The sequence below is a fragment of the Marmota marmota genome, unplaced genomic scaffold (assembly GCF_001458135.2).
Source record: "Marmota marmota marmota unplaced genomic scaffold, marMar, whole genome shotgun sequence".
Taxonomy (NCBI): Eukaryota; Metazoa; Chordata; class Mammalia; order Rodentia; family Sciuridae; genus Marmota; species Marmota marmota.
This window is the reverse complement of record NW_026000139.1, coordinates 723,992-744,358: the sequence shown is the minus strand read 5'-3', so window position 1 is coordinate 744,358 and position 20,367 is coordinate 723,992. Positions and strand designations below refer to the sequence as shown.

At 46.8% G+C, this 20,367-nt stretch overlaps 1 protein-coding gene across 3 annotated transcripts in view; it reads right to left on the bottom strand.

Moving 5' to 3' along the window:
• Positions 1-20,367, bottom strand: part of Gcn1 (GCN1 activator of EIF2AK4) — a 63,256-nt gene that overhangs the window by 16,300 nt on the left and 26,589 nt on the right. For all 3 annotated transcript variants that reach the window (XM_048785704.1, XM_015505155.2, XM_048785705.1), the window contains 23 exons: positions 19,338-19,527; positions 19,116-19,240; positions 18,134-18,312; positions 17,742-17,835; positions 16,466-16,579; positions 16,148-16,346; positions 14,933-15,088; positions 14,365-14,546; positions 13,098-13,178; positions 12,661-12,804; positions 11,580-11,707; positions 11,226-11,415; positions 10,967-11,037; positions 9,852-10,017; positions 9,330-9,524; positions 8,058-8,304; positions 7,517-7,638; positions 7,067-7,181; positions 6,033-6,212; positions 2,186-2,406; positions 683-751; positions 363-501; positions 77-273 (listed from right to left, as the gene is read on the bottom strand). In XM_048785704.1, coding sequence (XP_048641661.1) covers positions 77-273; positions 363-501; positions 683-751; positions 2,186-2,406; positions 6,033-6,212; positions 7,067-7,181; positions 7,517-7,638; positions 8,058-8,304; positions 9,330-9,524; positions 9,852-10,017; positions 10,967-11,037; positions 11,226-11,415; positions 11,580-11,707; positions 12,661-12,804; positions 13,098-13,178; positions 14,365-14,546; positions 14,933-15,088; positions 16,148-16,346; positions 16,466-16,579; positions 17,742-17,835; positions 18,134-18,312; positions 19,116-19,240; positions 19,338-19,527 — 3,504 coding nt within the window. The remainder of the gene's footprint in view (positions 1-76; positions 274-362; positions 502-682; positions 752-2,185; positions 2,407-6,032; positions 6,213-7,066; positions 7,182-7,516; positions 7,639-8,057; positions 8,305-9,329; positions 9,525-9,851; positions 10,018-10,966; positions 11,038-11,225; positions 11,416-11,579; positions 11,708-12,660; positions 12,805-13,097; positions 13,179-14,364; positions 14,547-14,932; positions 15,089-16,147; positions 16,347-16,465; positions 16,580-17,741; positions 17,836-18,133; positions 18,313-19,115; positions 19,241-19,337; positions 19,528-20,367) is intronic.

Genomic DNA, 20,367 nt, shown 5'->3' with positions numbered 1-20,367 from the left:
GTAGCTATGGCTCTCTAGGAGAACAGGGGCATACTGCTCTCATTCCTTCGTCCTTAGAGGGATCACTGGTACCTACTTTGAGGATACAGGGAATGATGGGTCCCACATAAGGGGTGAACTTGTCCCCAAAGGTGATAGGCAGGTAGTTGAACATCATGATGTAGCCATCTCGGACATGGGGCGCGATGTCCACTTTGCTGGCTGTTGCTACAATTTCTGGCATCAGCTTCTCCAACTTCTCCACCCCCAAGCCAGCCATGACCTCAGCCAACCCTGTGACACAAATGCAGAATGAATCCACTGGTTCTGAAGGCCCCCTGAAGGCATTTCCAATCTGGCCCCTGCGCCAGCTCTGGTCTCACCTTGTGCAGCGCCTGAGCGATCCACGGAGCTCTGCTCATAGGTCAGTGTCTCCATCAGCCATGGTAGCAAGTCCTCAAAACATGACTCCCCCATGCCCTTCACCATGGCCCCCAGGGCCTTGGCAGATACTGTTCGTACCTGTTAGGAAACCAAGAATGGGAACAGTGAGGCAATGCAGTTCAGAATGAGACAGCCATGAAGGAACAGGGAGGGACCCCAAGCCTCCTTCCCTTTGCCCAACAGGAATAAAAGCAGCTTTGGGGAAACAATTTTCTAGAGACTGGGCTAAAATCATGAGCTATTCCCTCCCCAGACTCACCTCAGGCACAGGGTCCAAAAGAGAGGCTTTCAGGCCAGGCGTCACACTGGGCAGGTAGGGAGCCAAGTCCTGCCACAACACAAGAGACAACTCAGGCAGAGGCCCAATTTCTATTTTCTCTAGGCCCTGTTCTGTTGTGGATTCTGATCTCACCATTCTGTTAATAGAGAGCACTTAATGGGGCCCCAAACATGAAAACCTAACTTCTCACAGAACAGGTGGGATAACTAGCAAAGAGCAAGGGACCAGGCCTGTGAGAACACCAGGCAAACAAATGATCAGGGAAACCTATGAAGGATGCTCAGCCCCTCCCCATCAGGTCAGACAGAGCCACCAGCTACAGTCCAAAGCTCTACTCCTCCAGTCCTTCTCTTGGGACCAAGGCCTGCCCAAAATTCTGGAATCCTTAGGAAATATTCCTGGTACTTTCCTTTCAGAATTTCTGTATCATCTCTTTCTTCATCTCAAAATGTTTATGTCTCTTGATGTAGCATTCAACTTTGGGGAATAACTTTAAATATAGAAAATGCCTTATGTTCACTGCAGCCTTCCTTTAAAATAGTTTAAAAAAAAAAAGCCTTGGACCCTTAAGACCAATGATAGGATTATATAACTTATGGTATATAAACATGTTGGGACATTATATAACTACTAAAAATCAGTTTTATGAATAAATCACTATAATAATGTTCAGGAATCTAAATTTTTAAAAAATAGAATGTAAAAGCATTAATTATTTTAGTGCTGGGGGACTGAGGGTAAAATATTTTGTTTTTCTTTCTTTCTTTTTTTTTTTTTTGGTAATAGGGATTAAACCCAGGGACATGCAACCACTGAGCCACATTCCCAGCCCTTTTTTATATTTAATTTTGAGACAGGGTCTCGCTAAGTTGCTGAGGCTGGCTTTGAATTCATGATCCTCCTACCTCAGCCTCCCAAATCACTGGGGTTACAGGTGTGCACCACCATCCTCAGCTGTTTTTCTAATTTTTCATTTTCTCAAATTTTCCAAGATTGACATAACATTTCCCTTTATCTTCTTTTGTCCATCAGTGCAGAGTTGTGATAGATGCTGAACTCATGTGTGCAAGCTTTTGGGAGCAAATAAATGAAAAGAGGCAAGTCTCCCAAACTAGACCAAACTCCTCTAAGAGGTTTACAGTAGTAAACATTCATAAAAAAAAAAAAAAGCAAAAAAAAAAAACACTGCAAGGAGGGAAAGCAGCGGCTACTTTATTAAAACTCCTGAAAGGTCCAAGGAAAAGGTACGTCTTTCCTCCACCTCAGTCTGTAAAAGGGACCTAAAGGGTCAATCTCAGCTGAGGACTAAACTAGTAGAAACTTGAACTGCCTCACTCCTGAAGATGCCCCAGAGAGCCCAGATTCTACCTCCTACCCGAAATGGCCCATTCTGCCTGTAAACACAATCAGGGCCCAGTGCCCACATTCCTTCTTATCTGCTGTGGGCAGATCCTCTGCACACCAGCCCCAGGTGGTTGCTACCTTTTGGTCTGTCAGGGAATACATGTTGCCAATAATCTGTGCTGCCATCTTCCGTGTGTCTGTAGAACGGTCCTGGAAGGCTCTCTGGACAATGGGCATGATGAGGGCCAGTGACGGGGCATCAATGAAGTGGACAAATTTGGTGTCCAACAGGGTCTGTAGGCACTTCTGGGTCTTCCTTGAGGGGTCCGTCAGGGCATCCAGCAGGACTGGGGCAATGGCTGCAGATCCACACAGGAGAGAGGCTGGTTTATACAAGTCTATGAAGTGGCAAAGCCACAGTGTCTGCAGAACTAAAGAACAGGGAGACTGAAGCACCTCCTCCCTAAAGCCCTACCAGTTGTCAGCTGCAGAAGCCAGTCTACCTACAGACAGCAATCCTTGCTCCACTTGCAGGACAAGGAGGTCACTGTGTAGAGGTGACAGCCATCACCCTTCTGCACTGCAACTTGTGATAAAGCAGCACTTACGGGCTGCTTGAGTGCACTGAGCTACAACCAAAGTGCTGCGCCTCAGCAGGGTTGCTTCTTAGGAACCAGGGAGCTTATTTGGGAACCAGCAACCAAATAGTGGTTTTGTGAAAAAACCTGTTTAATGAAAGTGCTTGAACCACTGTTGGAAATGAAGTACTCAATACTTAGAACAGTCAAGGTGAGATAAAAACGAGTTCTCAAAAATTCAGCATCAATAGCTCAGCAGAAGAAATTCCAAAAGAAATACCTGCTTTATCTTTTCCACAAGCCCAAACAGTTTAATCACTATAAAGATACATGTTGGCGGGGCTGGGGTTGTGGCTCAATGGTAGAGCGCTCACCTCGCATGTTTGAGACCCTGGGTTCGATCCTCAGCCCCACATAGAAATAAATTAGTGAAATAAAGGTATTGTGTCCAACTACAACTAAAAAATAAAAAAAGATCCATGTTGGCCAACAATAAAAAAAGAATAACCCAATTGAAAAGTGGGCAAAAGATCTGAATATACCATTCTCCAAAGAAGACATACAAACAGCCAATGAGCACATGAAAAGATGCTCAAAATACCTCATTAAAAATGTAAATCAGGGGCTGGGGATGTGGCTTAAGCGGTAGTGTGCTCGCCTGGCATGCGCAGGGTGCTGGGTTCAATCCTCAGCACCACATAAAAATAAAATAAAGATGTTGTGTCCACTGAAAAACTAAAAAAAATAAATTTAAAAAAAAAATGTAAATCAAAACCACAATGAGAGGCTACTTCACACCCACTAGGATGTCTGTAATCAAAAAGAGAATAACAAGTATTGGCAACTGAGACCCTTGTACATTGCTGTTGGGAATGTCAAATGGTGCAGCCATCTGGACACTGAAAAACAGTCTGGCAACTCTTCAAAAAGTTTAACAGAGTTGTCAAATGACCCGCAATTCTATTCCTAAGTGTCTAACCAAACTAAAAACATAACATCTAGACAAAAACTATTACTCAAAGGTTCAGAGCAGCATTAAGCTTAAGCCAAAAAGTGGAAATGACCCAAATGCACGTTAATGGATAAATGGATAAACAAAATGTAGCATATATTCAGCTGAACTTTGGAATGTTATTCAGCCATAAAAAGGAACAAGTGATATGTGCTACAGCATAGATGAAACATCACACCAAGTGATTGGAGTCAGACACAAAAGGTCACTTACGTCTTCTATGGTTTGTATGAAATGTTCAGAATAGGAAAATCCAGAGAGAAAGAAAGTAGATTAGTGGTTGTCAGGAGTTAAAGAGGGGGAGGGGGTTGAAGAATGACTGCTAATGGACATAAGGTTTCTTTCTAACTGATGAAATTGCCCTGGACGGTGGTGATGTTTAAACAATTTTGAAATATTCTAAGTACTACTAAATCATACAATTTAAGAGTAAATTTAAAATTATGCAAATTACATATCCATAAAAAAAATGATTCATGCTCGATTCCTAATGTGATAGACATGAGACTGTTCTGGGCCTTAGAAATACCCAGGGCTGGGCTGGGGATGTGGCTCAAGCGGTAGCATGCTCGCCTGGCATGCGTGCGGCCCAGGTTCGATCCTCAGCACCACATACAAACAAAGATGTTGTGTCCGCTGAAAACTAAAATAAATAAATAAATATTTTAAAAAAGAAAAAAAAGAAATACCCAGGGCTATTGGGCACTATCAAAGTGGAACTCACAGATGAAGAGTAGACTAGTGGTTGCCAGGGCTAAGGAGATGTTGGTCAAAGGGTACAAAGCTTCAGGGGGGTAGGATGAGTAAGTTCTGGAGATCCAGTGTACAGCATGGTTACTATAGTTAGTAATACTCTGTTGTACATTTGAAATTTGCTAGGAAAATAGACCACAAAAAAGTAAGCTATGTGAGGTGACAGATATGTTAATTAGCTTAACTGTGGTAATCATTTCGTAGTATATGCATGTATCAAAATATCATGTTGTGCCTATAAACATATAAATTTTTACTTATAAATATATGGTAAAGCTGAAAAAATGTAAATAAAAGCAAATAAAAAAATTAAAAGCATGCCTTCTTACTAAATTTTATCTGTTTGCCCTATCAGTAATTGAGAAGTGTACTGTATTCTCTCATTATGACAATGGATTTATTAATTTCTCCCTATAGTTTTATATATTTCAAGGGTATTAAATTTAGAATTGTTATATCTTCTTAGAAAACGAAAATATTTCTCACTATGTAATGGCCCTCTCTACCTTAAAGAAAGCTTTTTTCTCAAAAAAAGAAAAAAAAAAAATCCTCAGGCTGGGGTTGTAGCTCAGCAGTAGACCTCTCATCTCGAATGCGCAAGACCCTGGATTCGATCCTCAGCACCACATAAAAATAAATTAATAAAATAAAGGTATTGTGTCCAACTAAAACTAAAAAAAAATAAATATTAAAAAAAAAAAAAAAACAATCCTCAAACTCTATCCAGGCAGAGTGGTGCCCACCTGTAATCCCACCAATGTGGGAGGCTAAGGCAGGAGGACAGTAGTTCAAAGCCAGCCTAGGCAACTTAGCAAGGGCTGGGGATGTAACTCAGTGATAGAGCATGCCTGCATTCAATCCTCAGAACTACAAAATAAATGATTTATTTATTTAAAAAAATCCAATTCTCCCAAACTCATTCCTTAAAAAAAAAAAGGGGGGGGGGGCTGGAAGCCTGTTAGGCTCTCGCAAAAAAATTTTTTTTTTTTTTTAAAACCTTCATTATTTTCTAAGTTAACAAACACCTAATAAACACACTAGGCAAGTGATGCCCCAAGTTGAAGTTTAAAATGTTAAAATAAGGGTTAGGCATGTGGCTCAATGGTAGTGTCTGCCTAGCATGCATGGGGCTCTGGGTTTGAGTCCTAGCACCACTAAATAAACAAACAAATAAATAAATAAATTGTTAAAGTGATCTGCCAGTCCAGGTGGCTGGCTGGATTTGGTTCCTAGCAATCAGCCTCTTCCCATTCCTTAGAAAAGAATCAAACTAAACAGCATAGTTAAGGAACTCACCTTTCCCAGCCCTCTATCACAGGCCTACTATAATGAGATGAAATAATCAGTTCCCAATAATCTAACACTCACAATGGTGCTTTTGTGGTCCACTCTGCAGACCTCACAGCTCAGCTCAGTGCATGGGGAACTCTCAGAACCAAGCTGTTCCTGAGCCAGTGACTCAGTGTCCCTATGCATGCAGTCAATGATGCCTGTTCCAGAACAGTGCAAGAAAAGACTGCTTCCAAACTCCTTTCAACTAATTATTCTAGGAAAAGGACTTTTTAGCATTTAGAGGTTATTTCCTGCAGTGTCCAAAGGGGAGGGGGCCACCAGAACAAGTTCCCTCGCGGGAGAGGCATACCAAGGATCTCCGGGTTCCTGATGACGGAGCCAATCTGCCTGAGTGCCTGCTGTCCAGCCTTCTGCACTTTGACATGGGAATCAGTCAGCACCTCTGTGAGCTTGGGCACAATGTTGGGTAGGCAGGACGACAGCTGCTTGGGAGCACAGTATGCCATTGCTCCAAGCAGTTCCACTGACCCTGCAGACAGCATACATGCTCAGCACTGAATCACTGAACACAGGTCAACAAATCACCTATGATTGCTGCAAACTGTGCTCAAGCAGTCCCAGGAAGAAAGGCAGAGACAACAAAGGCCTCTGAGGCCTGCTAAGCTGTAGGGTCCCAGGTAAGGGGGCAGGTAGTACGAGGCAAAGGGACAAAACCAGGAAGGGAGAGACCTGGCTTAGCCTTGCATTACCATTCAGACTAATTCACTAAAATTCTCAGGCCTGTTTCCTCCTCTCCAAACCATAGTATCTATTTTGTATCTATTTTGTATCTATTTTGCATATTAGGGTTCCAGATATGATTACATTTCTAAAAAGAATTTACTGGAGGTAAACAGCTAAAAGCCACAGAACAGCTTTCATGCTCGGGATTTCCTAATTTAGGGCTGTGGCTCAAGTCAAAGACCTGTTCTGGGCATAATAGCACACAAAACCAGCCAAGCGTGGTGGCGCATGCCTGTAATCCCAGCAGCTCAGGAGGCTGGGGCAAGAGGATCTCAAGTTCAAAGCCAGCCTCAGCAACTAAGTGAGGCCCTAAGAGACTCAGTGAGACCCTAACTATAAATAAAATACAAAAAAGAGCTGAGGATACAGCTCAGTGTTTGAGTGCTCCTGGGTTCAATTCCCCGTACCAAAAGAAAAAACACACACACACACACATACATACACACACAAACCATAGAAGGGCCCTACTGCCTAAAGGCACAGAGTCTTGGCCTTGCCCCTGCACTGGGGACCACACACACAGAAAAAGAACTGTGGATCCCTGTTGAGGGCAGTTTTCAAAACAGAAGTTAAGGAAGAGACAAAAGGGAGTGGCCTTACCAGCTTTGGTCCTCCAGGATTCCTCCTCCAGGGCAGCCAATAAGGAGGGGAGCACCAGCTTCACCCCGTGAGCACTCAGGTTGCTCATCACAGCTTTGGCACAATCATCTGCAGCCTCAAGGGAGGAGAGAAGATGTTCAGAGGCGTCCTTACCCGAGCAAGGGACAAGGTCTGATGCTAAAACTAATGCTTCTCCAATGACAACACATATTGGGTCTGTGGGCAGAACCCATGCCACAGCCTACAAGGACAGTGAAAACACATCTTGTAAAGCTTCAGTACTTTAGGGAATCCATACCAGTCACAAGTGCCCCAGGTGAGGGCCTGAGGGATTCCACTGGTGGGGACTCTATGTCATTTCAGAGGCTCTGCTGGCCAAGGCTCATACCCAGCAACCACCCCGAGAGCAGTGGTTCTCACGTGCTTCTCCCACACAGCCTTGGGACTTACCTCACGCACGTACTGGTTCCCATCCCCAAAGCACAACAGCAGGTGGGGCAGCACATGGACCACATAAGGCTCGAAGAGCTTCCCCAGCATGGTGCAAAGCATCTCGAAGGCAAAGAGGGCTCCTGGGGGCAGAAGGCAAGACAGCTGGGAACAGAATGTCCTATGGGGACTGCCACAGGAGACAAAAAGAACCAGTAACCTCCTGCTCCCTCACTCTATGGAAACACTCAGGGAAGCCATGGTACTAGAGTGTAGCAATCACTGTCTCAGCACCCATAGCAGGCATGTGGCAGAGAGGAGGGGAGAAGACAGCAGGGAGCCATCATCACTTCCTGGGATTAACAACTGGAAAGGCAAAACATCTCTCAACTAAGGGTCCTGCTGACTTAGAAATTACGAAGTCCAGCCAAACCAGAAAGGATGGGGCTGGGATGGGTCACACACCCGCCAATCAGCTGGGAAGGAAATGCCAGCTTCCTTCCTCTGGCAGCAATGGGCACTGACTTCCCGTGTGGGCAGCACAAAGCTCAGAGACGCTCACCCTCACGCCGGCGGAAGTTCTTCTTATCCTGGATGGCATCAGTCAGTGCTGCCATCATTTCCTGCTGTTTCAAAGAGAGGATGCCCAGGCCCTTCACAAGGCCTGCCAGCCCATATGCAGCCCCTTTACGCTCTGCATACTTGTCTGACTCCAGCAGCTGCTGCATGAGCCGCTGGATCATCCCTCCAGCGTCCTCCTTGATGGCCGGCACCAGAGGTGGCAAGCAGCTGGCCACGGATTCCTGAACCTATCAAAGAGGCCCACCTCATCAGTGCCTCAAGCTCAACAACACTGGTCGCTGGCACCCAATAGCCCCATGCAGTGCCCACCACTCAATACCCCAAACCTCATCTCAGCCACTGCTGCACACGTCACAAGGCAACAGAGGAGCGGCATTTCATATACTCTCATACCACACATGCACTCCATCAGGGCACACACTATGACCTATTAGTGACGAGAACATTCTGGTACTGTTTCTAGTCTAAATGAAGAACTGAAATGGGAAACCCCAAAAGATGGGCCCACCCAGAAAAATAGATCTGAGAAAAGTAAACTTCTGAGCCTCTATATAATAGCCTGTATATGTGTTCCATTTCCAAAACTTAGGTCACAGGGAAATCAGGCTGGGCCTTATAGGACCAGGGCCAATTTGGATGATACCAAAAGACTCCTGACTTCCAGTCATAGCTCATAAGGCTTAACTCAAGATCAGCAAATCTTGTCATGCAGCCCTTTTGCAGGTTGAGCTTTCTAATACTATCTGACCACAATTTTGGAAATTTGTTCCCAGTTATAAATTTTGAAGACATTCTGGTTGGCCTAAAATGCAAAATTGCAGAACTTATATGTAAATGCATTTTTGTCAAAGAGAAAAAGAAAAAAAAAAATGCTACATGCACAAGGCCCTGGGTTCAATCCCCAGCACCAAAAAAAAAAAAAAAAGCTTTACACCATGGTGCATGTAACCAAGGAAAGGGCCAGGAGACGCCTTGACATGGAGGAAACTCATTTTACTTTTTTAATCACTATATAATAAGCACCAAAAAAGGTACTAACAAATGAGTATAAAAAGAAATGAAATACCTAGGAGATCCACTAGAACAAAGTTCCCTCCCCTAGAGGTACTCTCCACTACAAACCAGGCTCTCTGTGGAAGAGGAGTCGACTGCTTGCTGATCTCCCCACTCAGCCCCTAGCATCCCACAGTCTATCCCCAGCAGGTGCCCATTCCCCAGCTGGCTTGTGGGCCATAGGCCAGATGGCAGATACCTGCTGGGAGGGGGTGGAGAGGGCAGCAATGAGCTTGGCAACAATGGGCTTCACTTTGGGGTCACTCTTGTCCAGGTGCTTGGCCAACGAGCCCATCAAGACCACCACACTCTGCCGCACAGCATCGTAGCTGGCATCATTGGGAGCATCCTTCAGGAACTCTTCAAACACTGGTAGCAGCGAGTTGACGTTCTCCTGGAAAATCCAGTCCCCCAGAGCTACAGCTCAACCCTAAGGGCTATATAAGGATGACAGTCTCGCCAATGACCAAGCCCGAGTCTAGCTCTGGGATAGGGATCCTCACAAGCCAGCCAATCAATGATGCTAGCAGGATTCCCAGTTTTCTGGCAGGACTATAGGAGACTTATAAGAATTTAACATCCTCCCGGGGGCTTTTTGGCTCAAAAGAAATATAAATAAAATTTCCCATCAGGGGCTGGTGCCCTGCCAGGATTTCTAGCACTCAGCATCTCTGTGCCCACTGATCATTTCCATCTCCTCAGTTAGCCACAACCCTCTTACCTTCCCATGGGCGTTGAGTGTTGCAAGGGCAGCATCTAACATGCACTTTCGGACGTCTGGATTTCGGTCATTGAGGGCATCAGGGACAAAAAACTGAAAGAGTGGCTTCACCTGAGAGCTGTCCAAATACTGGGAAAGCTTGTTCAGGGCCAAGGCCAGGCCACACCTAGGAAAGAGGCAGGAGCATGTGGGCAGGTGAGGGCCAGCCAGGGGCCTCCTGTGCTGATGGAATATGTGCCAGCACAGAGAGCCAGAGTATAGTAAAAACCCTTTCCAGGGCAAGGCAGGGCACAGCACAGAGTCCACAACTCAGCGCTTGCCCAATGTGCTAGAACAACCCACGGAGATAAGCCATCTGCCCTGAGTTTACCTGATACAAGGTGTCCTGTTTCCCCACATGTGAATACAATGCCCACCCCTCTATCTCCAAGGCAGGGTGTCAGAGGACAAAGTTAAAAGAAACTGATAAAGGCCTTCAAAAGGGATCATATTCTCCCAAGGCAAAGTGGTGTTGTTCTTTACTATTAGAGAGCAGTAAGAAGATCACCAGGAGAAAGAATCTATGTCCTATCCCTAGCTGATGGCCTGGAATGAAAAACAAAGAAACAGAGATAGGCCTATACACCACTCTCCACTGACACACAAAACAGCACAGGCGTGGAGCATGCAGGGCCTGTCATTCAGAAAACCAACAAGACCACATATTTCATGAAGCCTGCTCTGTGGGCAGTAAATTTCTTCCAAGGTCACACTTGCTGTCAGACACCTGCCTAACCCTCCAGCTGCTATCTATGGGAACCAAAGGGAAGGAAACTAACATTTACTGAGCCTTCACACACTGTCAACGGACTAGTCTCAATACCCTGCAAGGCAGGTTCTGTTACTGTGACTTTCAGACAGGTGAGAAAACAGGCCTGGAGAAAAGGAGGACCATGCTCAAGGGCACACAGCTGACACAAAACCCACCACTGGAACTCCAGTCTCCCTGACTCAGTCTAGCTCTCTCCCTCCACTTATCCCACTGCCATATGCTGCCTCCTCGTGGCACCCACCCCAGCCAACCTGCTACACCTCAGAAAGCCTGCAGGAGAACAAGATCGGAACAGGATTTATACCTGGCTTCCCACTGATCTGGAGGAGATTCTGAAATAACTCGTCCCAATGCATCCAGCACCGGGGGTGGCCGCTGCAATAGAAAAGTTGGTAAATGCCCAACCAGGCAGACCAATGGCCTTGGCACCATGACTGTGAGCTGGGAAACCAGTACCAGTCACCATGAGACCCAAGACTCCTTTTTAGAGTAGTCAGGAGCAAGGCAAAGTCCAACATAACGTCACACCACCCAGACCACAGCAGGCTGCCCAGGTCACTCACGTAGAGTTTCTCCTGGTAAATCTCCATGAGCCTGCCCATGACCTCAGCCGCCTGCCGCTGGTACCGCGCCACTGCCTGGGAGAGGGCTTCAGCCCCAGCCTGCCTCACGGCTGCCTCATGATAGATCACATCGTCGATCAGCAAGGAACAGAGGTCTGGCTGCAGATCAAGGCCCACGGTCGACCAGAGCCTGCAGCAGACCAAGGGCAGGGCTGGTCAGACAAGTTACTGCAGCATCTGCCCCTTCAGCCCCAGCCAGTCCTTCTCTCTCTGGAGGCTGAGCAAACTGGGTGTGGTTATTTCCTAAGGGAGAGAGGACAGGGTAGGAGAAAGCAGTCTCCCACTGGCTCTCACCTCTCAGCCAACTTGCGGATCTCCTCCTCTTTGTCAAACTTGACAACCCAGAGCCTCCGCAACAGGTTCAAACCATTCTTCTCATCAGTATCAGGTGCTGGCAATACCATATGGAGTTCCATCAGCCCCTGGGAAGGGGAGAGGGAGGGGTGGGACATGTGAGGCTCAGCCTCCAACATCCCCTGGGCTCCTCTCTGGGCTGAACTATCCAAGACATAACCACTAGCTAAATGTGGCTATTTAAAGCTAAATCAATTTGAAAAGTAACTAAGTTACTCAGTTGTAACCACCACACTTCAAGTGTTCAATAGCTACAGGTGGCTACTACATAAAACAGCATAAAATTCCACTAAACACTGTTGCTCTAGAAATTGCTGAGAATCAGCTCAAATTATTATCTGCTCTGTCTCTCCTCAGGTAGCTTTAGGGGGGTGGGGGGAGAGGTTTGGGAGTGTAGCACAGTGGAATAGCACAAGCTTAGCATGTGCAAAGCCTTAGGATCAATTCCCACACCAGAAAAGACAAACACCCAAATTTTTGTCTTTTGTGAAATGATGCTTGTATGGTGGTAGAATTGTTTTAATGTAAACCTAATTTAACTCTAAATTTAAAAAACAGATTAAAGCTCAGAAAAAAAGTGTATCCCCTTTGTTAATTGAATCTGTAAAAATAATTTACCACACTGCCATGTTTTTTCACATTTTGCCAAGTGCTAGTGAAACGCTGTCATGCAAATAGCAGGAGGCTACAGATTATCATTTGGGAACCAGTCTCATCATTCCAAGGGGACTGTTGAGTTGTGGTCCAAAAGCCACTGTACAGGTGAGGAAATGCACTAATGCTGGGAGTTAGGCTTCCTTTAACGATACCAGAATCCACATTCCAGCTTCAAAATTAAGTAAAGTCTTCCAAGGTAAAGAAAAAAACAGACAGTGATACATCACATCTGCTTAGCTTTTCATTTTTTTAGACGCATACCAAACCCACCCTCAAGTGCCTATCCTATGCCTATCCTATAGCTCAAACACTTGCAAAGTGACAAGGGATGCTGCAGTGGCCCCTCAAGGGAGGGGGCACATACCCGGAGTGCAGTCTCCCGCACGCTGGCACATGGGGACTGCAAGGCACAAAGTAGCACATCCACCTCCTCCTGCTCTGCGAAGGCACAGCCATCTTCGCCACTGCTGCTGGCACACAGGGTGGTCAGGGTGTCTGAGGCCAGCACCTATAGATATCAACCCACTGGTTCAGTTCAACAAATCATTTTCTAAGGGGCCAGGCAATGGGCTGGGGGGTGCCCAGCGAAGGCTCTAAACTGAGAACACCCACCCAAGACCTCAGGCACCAGGCCAGTGGCAGGATTCAAGGGAAACCCCTCACTAGCTGAGAAAGTCAGGCTGGCTTTACTCAAGTTCAAAAGTGAGGGCTGAGAGAACTATGAACTAACCATTCATGCTAGGACCTAAAGTCAGGGTCACAAACTGAGTCCCAGCATCAGCCAAAAGAAAAGCAGATTACCTGTAGATGGGGTGAGCCCGTCCCAATCACCCAAGTCAGAAGACGCAGCATGGCCACACGAGGCAACAACTCTGGGCCATTCTGAAGAGAAGAGCATATGAGTCGGGGTGAGGCTATGGGGAAGGTCCATGACCGAACCTTGGTGGGCAATCAATGGCATCCTCTCACCCACAGGACAACATTCTGGGTCGTATAACTGACTACACTGTGAAACCTCATTAGGTTTACAACAAACTCCACAGGTGCTAACCTCAGTCAACCATGATCCTTAGGAATTAAATATGAATAAATTCTGAAACTTTTGAGAAATTCACAGACTATGAAATACAGATGGATCATAAGTATATGAAGAACTTACACCTTTACAAGTAAAGAAATATAATAAAATACATCACTCATCATTAGAAATACTCATGCTACCTGAGGTTGAGTTAGGTTTGAAAAAAAAGGAAGCTCATTCTTTATTTTTCTCTTCATTTCTTTTTTTGGTAGTAGGAACTGAATGCAAGGGCACGCTACCACTAAGTTACATCCCCAACTTGTGATCCACCTGCCTCAGCCTCCCCAGTTGCTGGGATTACAGGCATGCACCATCACACCCAGCAGAAAAGGGAACTCTCAGTGAGAGGGTAGTCAAAACATGCTATGTACCCCAGTGATTCCACATCCAATATACATCCTACAGAAATGCTCATGTTGGGCGCAGTGGCACACGCCTATAATCCCAGCGGCTTGGGAGGCTAAGATAGGAGGATTTTGAGTTCAAAGCCAGCCTCAGCAAAAAGCAAGGCACTAAGCAATTCAGTGAGACCCTGTCTATAACTAAAATACAAAATAGGGCTGGGGATGTGGTTCAGTGGTCAAGTGCCCCTTAGTTCAAACCCCCATAGTCCCCCCAAAAAAGAAAAGAAATGTTCACATTGGTTGTACTGGGCATATACACACATACACATCATAGTGCTGCTCAAAACAGGAAAAACCTTAAAATATCTATCAATAAGTGAAAAGTTAAACATGATGCGTGTATAGCATATGATCTCACAGAGTCAGTAAAATCAATAAAGTAGGTCTGTACACACTGACATAGACAGAAATCCAGAGTCACAAAAGAAACAGCAAGCCCGTCACACCATGTATGTGGCTGTGTAAATACAAACACATGCCCTCTACATTCCCACCAAAACTATTCATGGGTCAAGAAGTATCACAAGCACCTTCCCCGGAGAAAGCCTCTCAAAACAAGGGGAGAACAGAGCTCCCTGCCAACCTCGTCCACACGTCCAGGTGGGGTGCTAGGTGAGGCCCTCAGCTGGGCATGGACAGTAAGGATCTGAAGAATCTGAGCCATCTGCTCCTCCTCCTCTTCACTGTGGCGGGGCATCTCGGTCAGCACCATTTTCAGCAACGGGAAGACCAAGGAGAAGGCTGGTGCAGATAAGGGTGCAGCATCTGCCAGAGAAAGTAGCAGACAGGATGATCTTGTGGACAGAGCACAGCAGGGCAGGGGGGCAGGGAAAAGCTGGAGACTCTCCTGATGCCTGCATACAGCAGGGATGGTGGCTGGCAGCTCAGGACTAAAGCCAATGAACAGAGAAGCAGATGCCAAAGTAAACCCTCAAAAGGGTCACAAAGACTCACAGAATACCAGGATTGGACTTTGAAATCCTCCAACTAGTCCAATCCCTCATTTTTCACATGAGGAAATCAAGGCTGAGGAGGGAAGACTCACTCAGGGCCAAGACTCAGGAAGCCCCAGTGACACTGCCATGGCTCCTATAGAATTCCCCACACCAGATCACATTGCCCTAAGCCCTGGGTTCCATGTCATCCCTTACCTGGCTCACCCTTGCCCACCCTGCTGGTGATAGTGTGGACATGCAGCAGTGTCACCGCCCTCTTCACAGCCACTGATAGCTCTTCCTGGCACCAGGACTTATCCAGAGCACATTCTGGCTTCAGCATGCGCAGAGTCACGTGGCTCACCAAAGTGCCTGCAAAGAGACCCAGCAGGACTAGCCCACACAAAGACACAGCATCTGGCCCTGGCACAAACAAGGAACCCAGAGCAGAAACACCTCTTCCCTCTGAATTAATAAGCTCTTCTACTTCACCAAAATGTCTCCAACCTAATTTCTCATTTGATTTTTCTGACAGTGACACAGGATAAATAGGTCAGCAAGGAGCTGCCCTTCTGACACTAGAGAAATTCTAAATGTGCTGAGAGAAGCATGAGCAAGAGTTATTCAACCAAGAGTAAAACTCAAGCCACATGGGGCTACCACCTTCTATGCAGTAAGCCCTGTCAGCCAGGTGATGCTTCTGGCAGCTTCCATACAACCAATGAACTTTTCCACTCAGAACAATCCACAGATTTCAGCCTCACCCACGGGACCATCCCTTTTAAGGTAGGAAAGAAATCTGCTTAAGGTCAGTAAACAACCCATAAAGTTAGGCCACCATAATTCCAAGCTACCCTATCTGGTCTTTGTTTCTTCAGAGCAGAGCTAACAGAAAGCTAAAGGTGGGCTGGGGATATAGCTCAGTTGCTACAGTGCTTACCTTGCATGCACAAGGCCAGCACCACAAAAAAAAGAAAATAAAGAAAAAAGGCTAAAGATAACAGGAAATCTCTGATCACTACATGTTCAATCCCCAGCACCACAAAAAAAAAAAAAAGAAAAGAAAGAAAGAAAAAAGGCTAAAGGTAACAGGGAATCTCTGATCACTACTGACACATAGCTGCTCAGAAGCTCTGAGCTGCAATGACTGGACACATTGTACCAAACCAACCTTACTACCACTGAACATCTGACTTCCTAGTTTTAAAACTCCTACAGAAATATGAGATACTGGCCAGGCTCTACAACTTGATCCTGAGAGTAAAGAGGAGGTAAACATACCCAATTTGAGGATCCACTGGTGGATTCCATGTGGAAACAAAATTCAGCAGTGTAGGTCACCACATGCCTCATCACAACCACTAGGGGGCATCCCCAGTCCACCTCCCAAATTGCTGGGCTTATCCCCATAGCCAGCAAACAAGGACTAACCCAAAGCCTTGAGCCTAGGGGGCATGACACAGGCAGCCAAGGACAGGAAGGGGTTCTTGATCCTGGGAGCAGCCAGGGGAGATTTCAGCAAGGGCAGGAAAGAGTCAACCAACACAGGAATATACTGGGTCAGACCAGACGGGTTCTTGGCCAGGATGGTGTCCAGCAGTCCTAGCGCTGCCTCCAGCTCCCCATCCAGCTGCAAGTAGAGTAGCCCAGGATGGCAGGTCAGAAAGGCTCCAGTGGGGGACAGCAAGGAATGGGCCTGGGCTGCCCAGCACCCTCCTGTCATGGTGTGTGGTGGTGGCAGCCACTTACCTCCTGCAGCCGCCTCCGGATCTGTGCCTCCTTGTCCAGCTGGGCCTGCAGCATCTCCTTCTGTTTGCTAGTCAGCTGCACCTCCTCTTTTATACCTTTCTTCTTCTTTATCTCCTGAAGGGTCAGGGTTAGCAAACCAATTCCATCTCCAGGGAACAGACCTGCCTCCCTACCAGGGGAAGGCAAACCTGCTTCCAAAGAGAACACCAGGACAGCTCCACGTCTGTGACTGGAGCCCCGGAGCCCATCATGCAGCCTCCCTCACCCCCTATAACGTCGACAGTCACTTGATGTTTCCATAATTAAAACAGGGGTAGAGAAGCAGGTTTTTTTCTTTTTCTTTCTTTTTTTTTTTTTTTTTTTTTTGAAACTGGATTCTCTGCTAACAAAGGCAAGGAGGACTTCTGATATGATAAAGAAACAAAAGGTCCCTCAATGTACTCCAAAGCCAATTCTGATGACCACATGGATTTAGGTTCAAAACTTCAGCCTCCCTTTGGGCCCAGATCCTGCCAACAGCATAAACTGAAGCCTGGGCAAAGCCGCTCAGGTAGCCAGAGATGACCAGGCAGAGAAATCACTCCCTCTTTCAGCAAGTACTTAGTGAGCACTGACATCATGCCCCAGGCACTGTTCGGGATGCTAGGGATACCAGGGGCAAGAGATGAAGTCCCTGCCCTTGTGGAGCTCACAATCTGCAGGTGAAGGCAGACAAGAAACAAATGAACAAATACTAGACACAAGGCCTGTGGAGCATGAGAAATATTATGAAAGAAGTGAGTCTAATGTAAACTGGGAAGAGAGCAGGGCCTACACCACAGCTAGGTGGATAGAGGGCGGGGTGGGAGGTGGCCTCCCTGAGAAAGGCCCAGGTGGGCTGAGATATAAAAGATGAAAAGAACTCAGCCTACAAAAGACTGTGGGCAAAGCACAGTCTGAGACAGGTGAGGGTGACACCTGTACACTGTTCACACGAGAACCAGCTGTTCAAAACTGAATGTGCCAATTGACCAGGATTCCCCACAGGTTCCACTGGACAGGCCTGTGCCTGCTGTTAGGGCTCAAGACAGGATCCAGCCTTTACAGAAACAGGTGAGAAACTAACACATTTTCTTTGAGGGTGGGGGGCAGAAGAAGCTGGCTAGGACAAGTGGGGAGTGTGCAATGAGCCTGGAGGATGATCCAGGGAACAGTCTATGTGCAGCAGAGAAAGCCAGCAGACAGAGACCACCAAGCTCAGTTTCGGCAGCCACATTGAAGTGCCTCCTGGACTTACCTCCTTCAGCTCCAGCTCAATGATCTGCTCCTTGAAGGAGTAAGCTTTGTTCTCTCGCTTCATGTTGGCTTTTTTTATGCTGTCCTGCTGGGCACTGAAACAGAGAGGTATAAGTCAGCGCAAAAGAGACGCTAGTCCCTTCAGCCTCCTGCCAGCCATGCAATCACAGGTACTGTGTGCCAGGACAGCACCAGAGGTTACATACACTCTGGTATCCAAGGCCTAAGTGCCAGATCTGGAATACAGCAGATTTTTGCCCAATGGATGAGTAGGTTTTATTTGCTCCTCACAATAACCCCACAAAGGAAGTGGTATCTCCATAATGTTTCCTAGCAAGAAAACTAGGAGTTGGGGTAGAAAGGCGATTGAACCCACAAGCATAGCTCGCTCACCTCTGGATGATGGATTTATCGTACAGCTCCCCAGCAGGGGTCTGCATGATGGCAAACTCTTCCCTTGTCACCAGGCGTAGTGCAGGGTTCTGCACAGAGGCTGTGATGGTGCTGATGAGCTGCGGGAGGACCCGGTCCGGGGACAGGATGGAAAGGGAACCCATGGCATTCATGGAAGACTGAAGGACACATATAGACACAGTCAGAGCTGGCATGAGAGGAGGGTTTGCCATGCTTACATGCCCTGGCAGTTGGCTCCCTTTCTTCTTGCCACTGCTTTTTCTTTCTGAGCACTGTCCACCAGAGCAGGTGACTGTAGTACCTGCCTAACTCAGCTAGCATTTACCCCTCAGTCTGGTAATAGCAGAGTAATAGTCTGACCCTGGGGATACAATTTTTTCACATTCTGAATCTACATGGACCAGGTGGAGCTGTGCTCACCCTTTCCAGAGGTAGGCACATGACCCAGACCAGAAAGACAAGCTTGGGGATGAGCACAGGACCTCCATCAGATCTACTGGAGGCAATGAGACCCCATGCCAGTTGACATTACTGGAAAAGACATGCTTTTCCCACTGGAGCCATCAGAGGGACAAGAAGTCTGGAACTAGTTCTTTTGCCACCAGAAAAAGAAAAACTGAGAGTGGATTTCACAGCATAGAAAGCAGAGGTAAGAGACAGATGGATCAAAGTGAGAAACACAACACCCACGCCATCCAATGGTACCTGAGTACCAAGGTACCACTGCTGAGTCCTTGTAGCAAGTTAGTCACATCCTTGGACTGTGCAGGTATATGAAACATTAAGTCCCTCTTTCTGCTTAAACCAGTTTGCATTTTCTGGAACATATAACCAAGAGTTCAAGCCCAAATTTCACGACTCCTCCTCTTGTTTCTTTGAGCCCTCTTTTTCTTGCACCATAGAAGGGAAGTCCATCCCCCATCTCCAACCTCAGGCCAGAACCAGCTCATGCATGCATCACCTGGTTTAGGGGACTCTGTGTGGTGATCCTGGGAATGATCTGATCTAGGTGCCTGGTGATGAAGGCTTCAGGGTCAATCTTCATCTTGGCGAGAAGTGCTGGCCAGAGTCCAGACTGTACTGCCACTGAAGGGGACAGGGCTCTTTGAAGCTTTCTGCCCAGCCTATTCTCAACCTGCCCAACAGAGCCCCTATCTCTCCCATACCAACCATGGCCACAGACCTAAGGATGGGTGGTGGGAGATGATCAGCATCTCCCGGGCCAGCTGTTCAGTGTTAGTGATGTCACCCTCAAGCCCTGGCACACCAGAAATGACACACAGAGCCTCCTGCAGGACCCGTGGAGGCACATAGGCCTTTCCCATCTCAGTCACCTCCCCAGCATCAGTCACCAGAGCCTCTGAGGGCAGCACCTGTGTGGAGACAACATGTAAGTCCCTACTGCTCAGAGACCTGTGCAGGCCTGGCATCCAGGATACAATATGCCAGGGACACCATGCCTCTCACTCCTATTGTTCTCTGGGGTCCCTGATGGAGTGGGGACTAATGCCCAGCTTCTTTCACTGGAAACTTCAGGCTGTGAGCTGTGCCTGGAAAGGTAAAGCAACTGTGACTATGCACCTAAAAAGCCTTCAGAAAAAGAAAATGAAAATTAGTTCAGGAGACCTGGCGTAAGACCACCCACATGCCTCCAACAAGCTTAGGGAGAGAAGCAGTGAAGCACAGATAAAGAGCATGCAATAGGAGTCAGGCCCTTGGGGTCTCCCCTAAAGAGGTCTTCCTCTCACTGGCTAGGAGACCCAGGCAGATCATTTCAGCTCCTGGAACCCTGGAGAGTTCATACAAAACAAGAGTTATTAATCCCAACTGCCTTGATAGGTACTGTGAAAAATCAAAGGGAGAATGGGTAAAAAATGCTTTAAAAATCATTAAGTGCTTTAAAAGCATAGAGGTGAAAACATCCAAAGAGAAAAAGGTAGAGCTGCATGTCTAAAGGCATGAAGAAAGCTGGAAATAGCAGCACACACCTGTAATCCCAGCTACTCAGGAGGCCAAAGCATGAAAGCATAAATTCAAGGCCATTCTGAGAAAGCTAGCAAGACGCTATCCAAAAATTAAAATTTTTTTAAAGGGCTAAGGGGAAAAAAGGGATAGGAGACTGGGGATGTAGCTCAGTCGTAGAGCACTTGCCCAGTATGTGTAAAACCCTGAGTTCAATCCTCAACATCACAGGAAAAAAAAAAAAAAAAAAA